We start from the raw sequence: 12,707 nt of genomic DNA on the forward strand, positions 1-12,707 counted from the left end.
ATGCTGGAACTTTTTACTTTGAAATGTTTTGTAGTTTCTGAGTTATTTAAGTTAAACGCCCAATGCATTCCCAATGGCAATAGCACAAACTTTGGCATGCTACTAGTCCTACATACTTACACCTAGAAACCCCATTCAAACCTATTTAGGTTCATCTTACGGTGGACATGTTTGCCTGAAAAGGAATCTTTGAAATGTTTCATCGTTTTAGAAATATAGTGCTTTCAAATTTGAGACATTTACAATGGGGCTCAATGGCAGATATTGGCACGTCAAAAAAGCACTTTCACCTAGAAACTCCATTCACACTTTTTATAATTCAGCTATCTGTGGAGACACATGCTGGAACGTTTTACTTTGAAATGTTTTGTAGTTTCTGAGTTATTTAAGTTAAACGCCCAATGCATTCCCAATGGCAATAGCACAAACTTTGGCATGCTACTAGTCCTACATACTTACACCTAGAAACCCCATTCAAACCTATTTAGGTTCATCTTACGGTGGACATGTTTGCCTGAAAAGGAATCTTTGAAATGTTTCATCGTTTTAGAAATATAGTGCTTTCAAATTTGAGACATTTACAATGGGGCTCAATGGCAGATATTGGCACGTCAAAAAAGCACTTTCACCTAGAAACTCCATTCACACTTTTTATAATTCAGCTTTCTGTGGAGACACATGCTGGAACTTTTTACTTTGAAATGTTTTGTAGTTTCTGAGTTATTTAAGTTAAACGCCCAATGCATTCCCAATGGCAATAGCACAAACTTTGGCATGCTACTAGTCCTACATACTTACACCTAGAAACCCCATTCAAACCTATTTAGGTTCATCTTACGGTGAACATGTTTGCCTGAAAAGGAATCTATGAAATGTTTCATCGTTTTAGAAATATAGTGCTTTCAAATTTGAGACATTTACAATGGGGCTCAATGGCAGATATTGGCACGTCAAAAAAGCACTTTCACCTAGAAACTCCATTCACACTTTTTTATAATTCAGCTTTCTGTGGAGACACATGCTGGAACTTTTTACTTTGAAATGTGTTGTAGTTTCTGAGTTATTTAAGTTAAACGCCCAATGCATTCCCAATGGCAATAGCACAAACGTTGGCATGCTACTAGTCCTACATACTTACACCTAGAAACCCCATTCAAACCTATTTAGGTTCATCTTACGGTGGACATGTTTGCCTGAAAAGGAATCTTTGAAATGTTTCATCGTTTTAGAAATATAGTGCTTTCAAATTTGAGACATTTACAATGGGGCTCAATGGCAGATATTGGCACGTCAAAAAAGCACTTTCACCTAGAAACTCCATTCACACTTTTTATAATTCAGCTTTCTGTGGAGACACATGCTGGAACTTTTTACTTTGAAATGTTTTGTAGTTTCTGAGTTATTTAAGTTAAACGCCCAATGCATTCCCAATGGCAATAGCACAAACTTTGGCATGCTACTAGTCCTACATACTTACACCTAGAAACCCCATTCAAACCTATTTAGGTTCATCTTACGGTGAACATGTTTGCCTGAAAAGGAATCTATGAAATGTTTCATCGTTTTAGAAATATAGTGCTTTCAAATTTGAGACATTTACAATGGGGCTCAATGGCAGATATTGGCACGTCAAAAAAGCACTTTCACCTAGAAACTCCATTCACACTCTTTTTATAATTCAGCTTTCTGTGGAGACACATGCTGGAACTTTTTACTTTGAAATGTGTTGTAGTTTCTGAGTTATTTAAGTTAAACGCCCAATGCATTCCCAATGGCAATAGCACAAACTTTGGCATGCTACTAGTCCTACATACTTACACCTAGAAACCCCATTCAAACCTATTTAGGTTCATCTTACGGTGGACATGTTTGCCTGAAAAGGAATCTTTGAAATGTTTCATCGTTTTAGAAATATAGTGCTTTCAAATTTGAGACATTTACAACGGGGCTCAATGGCAGATATTGGCACGTCAAAAAAGCACTTTCACCTAGAAACTCCATTCACACTTTTTATAATTCAGCTTTCTGTGGAGACACATGCTGGAACTTTTTACTTTTAAATGTTTTGTAGTTTCTGAGTTATTTAAGTTAAACGCCCAATGCATTCCCAATGGCAATAGCACAAACTTTGGCATGCTACTAGTCCTACATACTTACACCTAGAAACCCCATTCAAACCTATTTAGGTTCATCTTACGGTGGACATGTTTGCCTGAAAAGGAATCTTTGAAATGTTTCATCGTTTTAGAAATATAGTGCTTTCAAATTTGAGACATTTACAATGGGGCTCAATGGCAGATATTGGCACGTCAAAAAAGCACTTTCACCTAGAAACTCCATTCACACTTTTTATAATTCAGCTTTCTGTGGAGACACATGCTGGAACTTTTTACTTTGAAATGTTTTGTAGTTTCTGAGTTATTTAAGTTAAACGCCCAATGCATTCTCAATGGAAATAGCACAAACTTTGGCATGCTACTAGTCCTACATACTTACACCTAGAAACCCCATTCAAACCTATTTAGGTTCATCTTACGGTGGACATGTTTGCCTGAAAAGGAATCTTTGAAATGTTTCATCGTTTTAGAAATATAGTGCTTTCAAATTTGAGACATTTACAATGGGGCTCAATGGCAGATATTGGCACGTCAAAAAAGCACTTTCACCTAGAAACTCCATTCACACTTTTTATAATTCAGCTATCTGTGGAGACACATGCTGGAACGTTTTACTTTGAAATGTTTTGTAGTTTCTGAGTTATTTAAGTTAAACGCCCAATGCATTCCCAATGGCAATAGCACAAACTTTGGCATGCTACTAGTCCTACATACTTACACCTAGAAACCCCATTCAAACCTATTTAGGTTCATCTTACGGTGGACATGTTTGCCTGTAAAGGAATCTTTGAAATGTTTAATCGTTTTAGAAATATAGTGCTTTCAAATTTGAGACATTTACAATGGGGCTCAATGGCAGATATTGGCACGTCAAAAAAGCACTTTCACCTAGAAACTCCATTCACACTTTTTATAATTCAGCTTTCTGTGGAGACACATGCTGGAACTTTTTACTTTGAAATGTTTTGTAGTTTCTGAGTTATTTAAGTTAAACGCCCAATGCATTCCCAATGGCAATAGCACAAACTTTGGCATGCTACTAGTCCTACATACTTACACCTAGAAACCCCATTCAAACCTATTTAGGTTCATCTTACGGTGGACATGTTTGCCTGAAAAGGAATCTTTGAAATGTTTCATCGTTTTAGAAATATAGTGCTTTCAAATTTGAGACATTTACAATGAGGCTCAATGGCAGATATTGGCACGTCAAAAAAGCACTTTCACCTAGAAACTCCATTCACACTTTTTATAATTCAGCTTTCTGTGGAGACACATGCTGGAACTTTTTACTTTGAAATGTTTTGTAGTTTCTGAGTTATTTAAGTTAAACGCCCAATGCATTCCCAATGGCAATAGCACAAACTTTGGCATGCTACTAGTCCTACATACTTACACCTAGAAACCCCATTCAAACCTATTTAGGTTCATCTTACGGTGGACATGTTTACCTGAAAAGGAATCTTTGAAATGTTTCATCGTTTTAGAAATATAGTGCTTTTAAATTTGAGAAATTCAGAATGGGGGTCAATGGCAGATTTTGGCAAGTACAGATTTGAGTGGGGTTTGAACCCACAATCTCCAGATCATGCAGCCAGTGTGCTAAGTCACTGATCTACTTGCTACCTGCCGCAACACAGTCTGCTGTTCCCTTTGAGTACAACATTGATACAAAAATAAAATACAAAAAATATAATAACAGGAGATTTGTCTATTGTTTCTTTTGCTGTTGTTTATCTCTAGACGTTTGAATGTTTAGGAAACACAATGGAAACAAGTCCCTGCCTGGGAATCAGGAGGCTGCAGGTTCAAGTCCTGGCTCTGACATAGTGTCCCAAAATCATGAAAATATGACAAAATATATTATGCCGTCCCAAACCATGGACTATAGTATGTCGTTTTTTCATGATTTTCATCTTTTTTTCAAATCCTCCAAAATCATGAAAAACGACATGCTACAGTATGCCGTCCAAAACCATGACCATAGTATGTCGTTTTTTCATGATTTTCATCTTTTTTTCAAATAGTCCAAAATCACCATGCTATATTATGCCGTCCGAAAAAAATTATAACTTTGGCATGCTACTAGTCCTACATACTTACACCTAGAATCCCCATTCAAACCTATTTAGGTTCATCTTACGGTGGACATGTTTGCCTGAAAAGGAATCTTTGAAATGTTTCATAGTTTTAGAAATATAGTGCTTTAAATTTGAGAAATTTACAATGGCAGATAGTGGCACGTCAAAATCACTTTCACCTAGAAACTCCATTCACACTTTTTATAATTCAGCTTACTGTGGGCACACATGCTGGAACCTTTTATGTTGAAATGTTTCGTAGTTTGAGTTATTTAACTTAAACGCCCAATGCATTCTCAATGGCAATAGCACAAACTTTGGCATGCTACTAGTCCTACATACTTACACCTAGAAACCCCATTCAAACCTATTTAGGTTCATCTTACGGTGGACATGAAAATTAATCTTTGAAATGTTTCATAGTTTTGGAAATATGAAAAATTAAAACTACATGGATTGACGTTTTAAAAATATTCTCTCATTTATATTATCGTCAAAAACCAAGAAAAAGGACATAATATAGTACGTCATTGAAAAGCATGATTATCAATTTTCATCTTTATCGTCAATATGACACACTGCATAACCATAATGAGTACCTTTTTATGTCAATGTTTTACTTTTACTCACTAGACTTGTAACAGTATTTCTACATCATTTTACTTAAAAATGTGAATAATTCATTCACATATTTTCCTTTGTGATTAGCGGACCTTGGCTTCACCCTGCTCCTCAAATGTTACAAATTTGGACACATGGCAACAGCAGCTCATGATTTATTTGAAAATAACATACCCTTAGGTTTCTCAAATTGCCGATTTATTAGTTTCACCACTCACCTTGACACACTTCTTTTGCATGTATTTCTGTATTCATAAAATTAAAGCTTAGTTAAGAAATTAATTTCATTTATTGTAACTGGCAATGTCACTAGCATTCTGTTAACTCATTAAATTAAATCACTATACATTTCATTACAATCATTAATATAAAGTGTCTGGAAAAAATAAGAATTCCAATGATTACAGTATCAAATATAAATCGTCTAACGTCATGGACGGACAGCTGTATATATTAGTAATGATGCATTACTGAAGAATTATTATGACAAACGAAAACTATTTTCACTTTTAGAAATTGTTTTGCCTCCTCGCTTTTTTTCAACAAGAGTTTTGGCTCCTCGCTTGGATTGCCTCCTCGCTTGGACTGCCAAAGCAAGAGATACTGCATGTACCCTAGGGCTGTCAAAACAAAGAAGCCATCCTCATTATGCATTGAAAACATGGACAATTATGCAACATCTCATGCCATTTTTACACCAGTAAGTGACAAGAGGAAATCTATAAAAGACCTGTGCATAGGTTCACATAAAGAAATTCAAAGGCAAGCGTGAGTTCACATTGTCAGAGAATAATCGCTGTTCGGGTTGAAACAAAATTTCAGCCATGTGAAACAGGCTGTTCCATTGATTACAAAGCCAGCTCAACTCCATCTTCCATCTGCACTCCTTTGCCATCTCTTCAAAGGATATTAACATCTTTAAAAAACTGGTATCAAAGATAATCCACATTATACAACAGGTCGTTTCGAGGAAGCAATCTGATTGGTTGAAACAGCCTTCTAGCCGTGGATCAAACCAGCACCATTCACCACCTAATCAAAACGAATAATTCAGCTGCTCTGTTTTCCCAGAGTGCTAGCAAACTTGGTGGCTAGGCTAGCTAGTTTCTTGGGACATTTGTGGTCGTAGTGACTACATCTGTCATTAAAAAAAAAGAAAATCAGCGATTTTCTTAGTTTTAAGGGTAACTGTTGTATAATTGCAATATTACACTCGAGGGTGTGGTTTAACGTGATTATTGCCACTTCAGTGATGCTTGCGGAACTCGACTTCGTCGTGGCAATAATCCCGTTAAACCACACCCTCTCGTGTAATATTGCTTAATTAAGTATCTTTTCACATCTCATCTCAGTCAACACAAGGAAGTATATGGTATAATTTACAATGCGTTTCTGTTGGAAGGCAAAAGTATTTAATGTCGCTCATCAAAACAGGAGAGGAAGGAAGGGAACTATAAGGGATGTCCCTGTTTGTGCGTTGGTTTCAGGATGTTGACAGAGTAGTTGGTTTGAGGAGCTCACAGCTTGGCAAAATCTTTGAGGATGATGTCAAGTTTCTGGGCCTTCATGATGTTCCCTCGGATCTTCAGTTTGCCAGCTATGAATGCCTGGGAGTAAGAGAGGAAAAGGGGCATTTCATTCACATTTATTTTTACAGAGTCAATCTCTCATTACTTAACCCATTTTGGGCGGGAACCCCTTTTGGTGTTTTAAACATTAGGTTTAAAACATGCGCTACGAGCTTGTAGGTCTGCTATTTTTGAAAAAACGTGAAAATATTTATTTCAGAAAACTGGATGATTTAGATTTTTTTTTTTTAATTTTGAGGTCAGGCCTGAATGGGTTAACAGTGCAGTTTATATTTTTATTGGACAGGTTGTGGGGTCCACTGGGGGGTAATAGACTAATAGTGACAAATTGCCTCCGGTTGGCCCCATCACACAAATGCCAAAGAAAGAAGCAATTTTTTTGTTAATGTTTGACTCTTGTTCATTCAGCAACAGAACAGTAATGATGTACAGTATACATCAGTCATATTCACAATGTCAAGAGCAAGGGACCTAACTGAGAATCACATTTTCCATTATATATATATATATATATATATATATATATATATATATATATATATATATGCGTGCATGGGCTAGAATCAATGTGACGGCCATCATGACCTTGGATGACATTTATGGGAACACTTGTCAACTGCACCCTCTAATTTTTGTCATGCAGCTCCATTTCAAGGCTTTCACCGTCGTTATTCTGAGTTTGCTGAAGAGACTGGAGAAAGGTCCCATCATCGAGGCCTTGTGGCGCTCTACAGGAAGAGTGCGCACACAGTGCCCTCCGATCAATATCAAGCACTCTCAGAAGCACATTCAATGCTACTGGATGCATATAAATTCTGCACACAGCGACGTCTGCTTCCTGTCACAGGGAGGGGGGGGGGGGGACAGTACGGCCATAACAAGAACCAGCAGATTGATTATTGGAGCGCAGAGTGCTTTCAGAACAGAGTCTGAGACATCATTACTTTCAGTGTTTCTTTATCATACATGACAAAACTCATTAAAAATAAATGACAGGTTCTTCAAAATCACTTTGTCTCTATTAGAACGATAAAAGTGTCTTGCCAGTGCTTTGACAACACCTCTCTCTTTAGAAAATGTGGGCATATTCATGTTCCCTGTTGCTCACGTTTTGTTTGTTTCACTCACTGATTATTGTATTTTTTTACAGTATATAAACTACACTGGATCCAATAAGGGCATGGCTTCACAATCTTATTGCGACCGAAGGTCGCAGTTAACTATGGAATCGCGCATTTCCCGTCAGTTGGTGTGTCGGTCGGGCACCATATATAGTCCCCAGGTCTCGTGACATCATGTGACATCATCAGGGATGGAGATGTGGAGACCCTGGTGTCATAGTAAATGCGACCTGCTATCGCAGTCAAGCCCATATATGGAGATCCCTGGTGTCATCAATATTGGTCAGCAAATGCAGCAACTCTACATCTGACCTCAAACCATTAGATCTCCATATATGGATATATGTCAGAACCTGTTCTGACATTCCATATGTTGATCCTTCCCCATCCATCCATCCATCCATGGACAGGTATAAGTCAAAAGGGAGACATCGAAGAGGTGTATCTTCGATGTCTCCCTTTTGACTTCAAATTTCAAACTCTAGACGGGCCTGCCCCAAAGATATTAGTGCAGCTGCGCCCGGCAGCCAGCGAAAACTAGAGTTCTCAACAGGCCTGAAAATTAAGGCCTGGCCCCTCATCAAACCCTGTACACTCAAGAGAATGTCCCTGCTACCACCCTTACATATACATGTATGGAGCTCACCTGTTATGACATTCCATATGTTGATTTGACCTCATCAAACCCAGTACACTCAAGACATGCTCCTTATATGGCCAGTACAGAATTCATTCCATGTTGATCTGACCCCCCATGCCAAAGCGCCAGCACTCGCCCAGCAGTCTGCCGTCACCCAGGCGGATGCATGCACGTTTCCCGCCCTCAAGCGTCTTACTGGTAGATTATAGCCTTGGCTCTGAAAGATTCTAGCTGATTACATCATCCATTTGGCTTCCATTATAAGTGATTAAAAACAAAGTAAGTTCCAACAACAGTAAATAAAAAAGTAAATATTTGAAAATAACAGAACTTACGTATGTGAACAGAAATGTGATTCTGATGTTCTAATCATTTTAGCTCGGGACAGACACTCTTACAGAAGGCTACCTCTTTCAGAGCATGTCGTAAAAAACAAAGTTTTAATTCCGGCCCGTTCAGTTCACACATGTCAAAAGCTTCCATTACTGAGAAGCCACTCAAGGTGGCGTTTAATGAGCCATGTCATGATCATGTCATGACACGGCTCATGATGTGACTGAGGGATGGCGTCGGTGCACTCGCTCGTTTGTTACCTTCTGAGGGTTGATTGCTCCCTGCACCACCTCCATGAAGTCACCGTCCGACACTGTGAACGTCACGTCCACTTGGCCACTGTACGGCCCTTTATGCAAGGCACCGGTGCCGCTCTTCAGATCAATGGCTGTTGGCAGATGCACACCGGGGAGATAGAGAACAGAAAGGGTGGACAGCGATGAGATGAGAATAAAACATGGGGAGTAAAGCAAAAATGTTTGCCAGGTGGAATCTATCCACTTTGCTGAAAGGCAAATACATTTTGGAGTGCCCCATTTGTGCTTACAGTCTACTAAAAAAGAAACCGGGGAAAAAAAGAATGATCATGTGGATCTTTGCATCCACATGCCAACAGCATGGCTCCATAGATGCGTGGATCTCAGACTTCATGTGGCCATCCTGTCACATCAGTCTAGTTTCACTGTTGCCATGGTATTGGTGTAGCAATTTAGAGACTACATCATGCGGTGTCATAAAACCCTCCAGGCTTCCAGAATGTGATCTACTCCTTTGATCATCCCCGTGCAAAAATACTGCATTATAAGTAAACAAAATATGCAACACAATTCAAGCTTGGATGGCCATCTTTCTATGTATGTAGGTATTGCACAGAATGGTGCGCTCTGTCAGCAGTCCTACCTTAAAAGAGTCATTTATATAATGCATAAGGCATCATGAACCAAACTTAATTCCTGGTATATAATCTTTTAATAAACTTTTTTGAAAGGAAAGGAAGTTGTATTCAACTATGCGCCCACTCAACTCACTCCACTGAGCCACGGTCTTGCCATCTTTCATGATCTCCCAGCCGAACACAGTGTTGACCTTCTTCACCAGCTCTGAACCCGAGTCTTTAATGCGACGGCCAATCTCTGCGAACACCAGCTCACTCTGCAGGGCCCCTGCCTACAGAGAGGTAGACATTCACCACAGAGAGAGCATTTCATATAATGCTGCCAACATTTGTTATATTTTGGTCTCCGGTATTTACACAGAGAAAGAAGTTACAAGAAAGAATGAGCAGAGGAAGCATCTGAAAAAGACAGAAAGACAGGCAAAGACAGAAGGAAGGAACAGAATGGTTTATTTTCAGCCTGACATACTTGAGTCAGGTCCTCTGGCGAAGCCTCTGGTGTTCCATGTAAATCCACATAAGCCCCAGACAGCACCACGGCATCAGTCTCTTTAACCTGGATGGACAGAATACAGAGCAGAGAACACATCACAAAGACACATATGCAGGGCAGTGCCTCTCAAGAAGCTCACTGTGAGCTTAAAGTTGGGACACAATCTAGTGATTGATCGATTAAAATAAACTTTGAAAATGGCCACCCATCCGACCGCTTAACGCGGCAGCCCATTGGCTGTGGTATAAGTGGTCAGATGGGTGGGCCGTGAATGCTATCGAGATTTTCAAGTGGGCCCTGATCCAGAAAAGACTAAGAACCACTCCTGTAGTAAACAGTCATTGGCCCGGTTTCCCAAAGGACACATGGTGTAAGAGGTATGGTCTTGCACATGCTCAGATGCCCTTTTATTTTATTTGTATTTATTTTTTAAGAGTAAAGAGAGCCTACTGTCAGCTGTCCAAATATTATTAAATTAAATGCCTACCATTGCGTGGCACATATATGCACGAAATGTCTATGTTCACAGGCTTCTGTGTGCGGCCTAGAGGGCATCTGAGCATGTGCAACACCATACCTCTTACACCATGTGTCCTTTGGGAAACCGGGCCATCATCTTCTCGATCTGACCACATCACTGTCAAAGCACACCCTCTCGTGTAATATTGCTTAATTCAAGCACAGTCTGGACCTTAAATAGTAACAATCACACGTTAAAATTGACAAAAATGAACTAGACAACGTTACTGACCTTACACTGGATGTGAATCCGGTTCCCTTCCTTCCACATCTCAGTCTGTAGACTTTGGCCTGGCAGTACAGGCTTCACAAAGCGAACCTGAATTATTAGAGAGTCAAGGGACCAAGAGATGGCGTAAGAACAGTGAATAAAAAATGTAATGTGAACACAATAAACGTGTGTGTATATTGTGAACTTGTGTATACTACAGACGGCTATAGATGAATCCACGGTGCGGTGCCCAGTAAGACAGGCCAGCTGTATGCAATCAGTGCTGCTGTGTCAAGATGCGCTTAATGTGACACCGCAGCACTGATTGCCTACAGCTGGCCTACAGGGCACCGGGCCGTGGATTCGTACAGTCCATTCTACAGAAGTTGTTACTGTAATTGTGTGTGTGTGTGTGTGTGTGTGTGTGTGTGTGTGTGTGTGTGTGTGTGTGTGTGTGTGTGTGTGTGTGTGTGTGTGTGTGTGTGTGTTGTCTATAAATACAAGAAATTCCAAATACCCCAGATATTTAAAAAAAAAAAACATCCTGTCTAGTAGTGTCAAGTACAGTATGTCATCAATGTGCTATCTTTTTTTCCCTCTGTGTGTTAAGCATGTGCAGCAGTTATATCTGGTTGGACCATATAATGTAACCTAATTCTGATCAGTGTTTGGGTCTATTGTATTGCGCCTCTTGTGCGTCTTCGCCAAATATGGCGAAGACGATGTGTGTGTGTGTGTGTGTGTGTGTGTGTGTGTGTGTGTGTGTGTGTGTACACGCACGCTTTCTATACCTGGAGATAACTCAGGTAATTGCAGGAAATGTCTGTCTACATTACCTTGATAGCCTTAAATCTGGATGGGTCATTGTTGGCGTACTGCTTGAGGACGTGTCTGGCAGCAAAGCCAAATGAGCACAGGCCATGCAGGATGGGAGCCTTGAAACCTGAACATTACATAAGTCATGTTCAACTCAAGTCGTAATGCAGACACATGAAACCACATGAAGCTAAATCTGCCTTGAAAATAGCAGATCTACAAGCAGGGATTTTTTTCTGTGAAGACATTTGTAAGCCTGTCACAATTATTATATAATTGTCAAATGGCAATTATTTTGCATAATCCTCATAATAGTTTCCATGTGAAATAATTTCATACATTTTGAAAATGTAGTGGAAATAGCCGATCAGTTCGCATCATGAATTGTCTAGATTGTCTATTTCCACAATTTTCGGCCATTTCCACCATTTTTTTAATTAAAATAAAAATTATTAAATGTCAGTCATTTCTTTCTATATTTAGGTTATTTGTCATATCCGCCCAGTGCTAGTTCAAAGAAATGTAATTTTTATTCATATGTTCAGTGACAAAAAGGCAATTAAAAATACAAGTAGACCTACTGTAGTATAGAGCCCTGGGGGACCCATGTCAACTAAGTGGTAACTCATAATGCAGAATACGATTTGGCTCTGCTTATGAATTTGAAAAGGTCCCCCTGTGTGCCATCATGTCCCCAAACACCACAATGCTTCCCTACAGGACATTAGGTCGTTGTTTGTTTCAGACGATCTCAGGTGCTCGCCTGGCTAACGTCAGTTTGACGGATATGGCGAGGATGTCTTGTCTCTCCCTATACGTTCACCAGGTGTCTTGTGCTGTCACATGCAATCTGTCATCCCTGCCCTGGAGATAGCACCGTCTCTAGGTTTCTCAAAGCATTTGTCACTGTGTGGAGAGGCTATACACACTCCACAAAACACAAAGTTATCTGTATGTGCACTCTGCTGCTTTCAATTACAATGTTTACCATTTACACAGCGGTAGCACAATCCTATCCCAAGGGAGATTTTAAAAAAAAAGAAAAGAAACAAGTGTAGGCAAGTGTAGTCTGGCTGGACCCTGGATACAGCCAGCCAACTCACCTCTTGAGCTAAACTCTGTTTGTTCTGGTAGCAGGACTGGAAGTTGTGTCCTTATTTCGAACATAAATCAAATGTTTGGTGAATTTGTTCAACAACTGTGATGACAACTTTCCTGCTTGACTTGACTTCTCCATCGGTGAAACTATTGTAAACAGCTGAATGTACACA

General features: G+C 39.5%; 1 protein-coding gene across 1 annotated transcript in view; it reads right to left on the minus strand.

Annotated features, from left to right (window-relative positions):
- Positions 1 to 4,958: 4,958 nt before the first annotated feature.
- The window catches only part of hsd17b4 (hydroxysteroid (17-beta) dehydrogenase 4), a 37,250-nt gene continuing 29,501 nt past the window's right edge, over positions 4,959 to 12,707 (minus strand). Inside the window, exons 20-25 of the mRNA XM_079515228.1 lie at positions 11,457 to 11,563; positions 10,642 to 10,728; positions 9,867 to 9,953; positions 9,531 to 9,669; positions 8,763 to 8,890; positions 4,959 to 6,426 (exon numbers count right to left, since the gene is read on the minus strand). Of these exons, the coding sequence (XP_079371354.1) occupies positions 6,337 to 6,426; positions 8,763 to 8,890; positions 9,531 to 9,669; positions 9,867 to 9,953; positions 10,642 to 10,728; positions 11,457 to 11,563 (638 nt within the window). The 3' untranslated portion in view covers positions 4,959 to 6,336. The remainder of the gene's footprint in view (positions 6,427 to 8,762; positions 8,891 to 9,530; positions 9,670 to 9,866; positions 9,954 to 10,641; positions 10,729 to 11,456; positions 11,564 to 12,707) is intronic.

This window comes from Electrona antarctica (assembly GCF_951216825.1).
Source record: "Electrona antarctica genome assembly, chromosome: 12".
Taxonomy (NCBI): domain Eukaryota; kingdom Metazoa; phylum Chordata; class Actinopteri; order Myctophiformes; family Myctophidae; genus Electrona; species Electrona antarctica.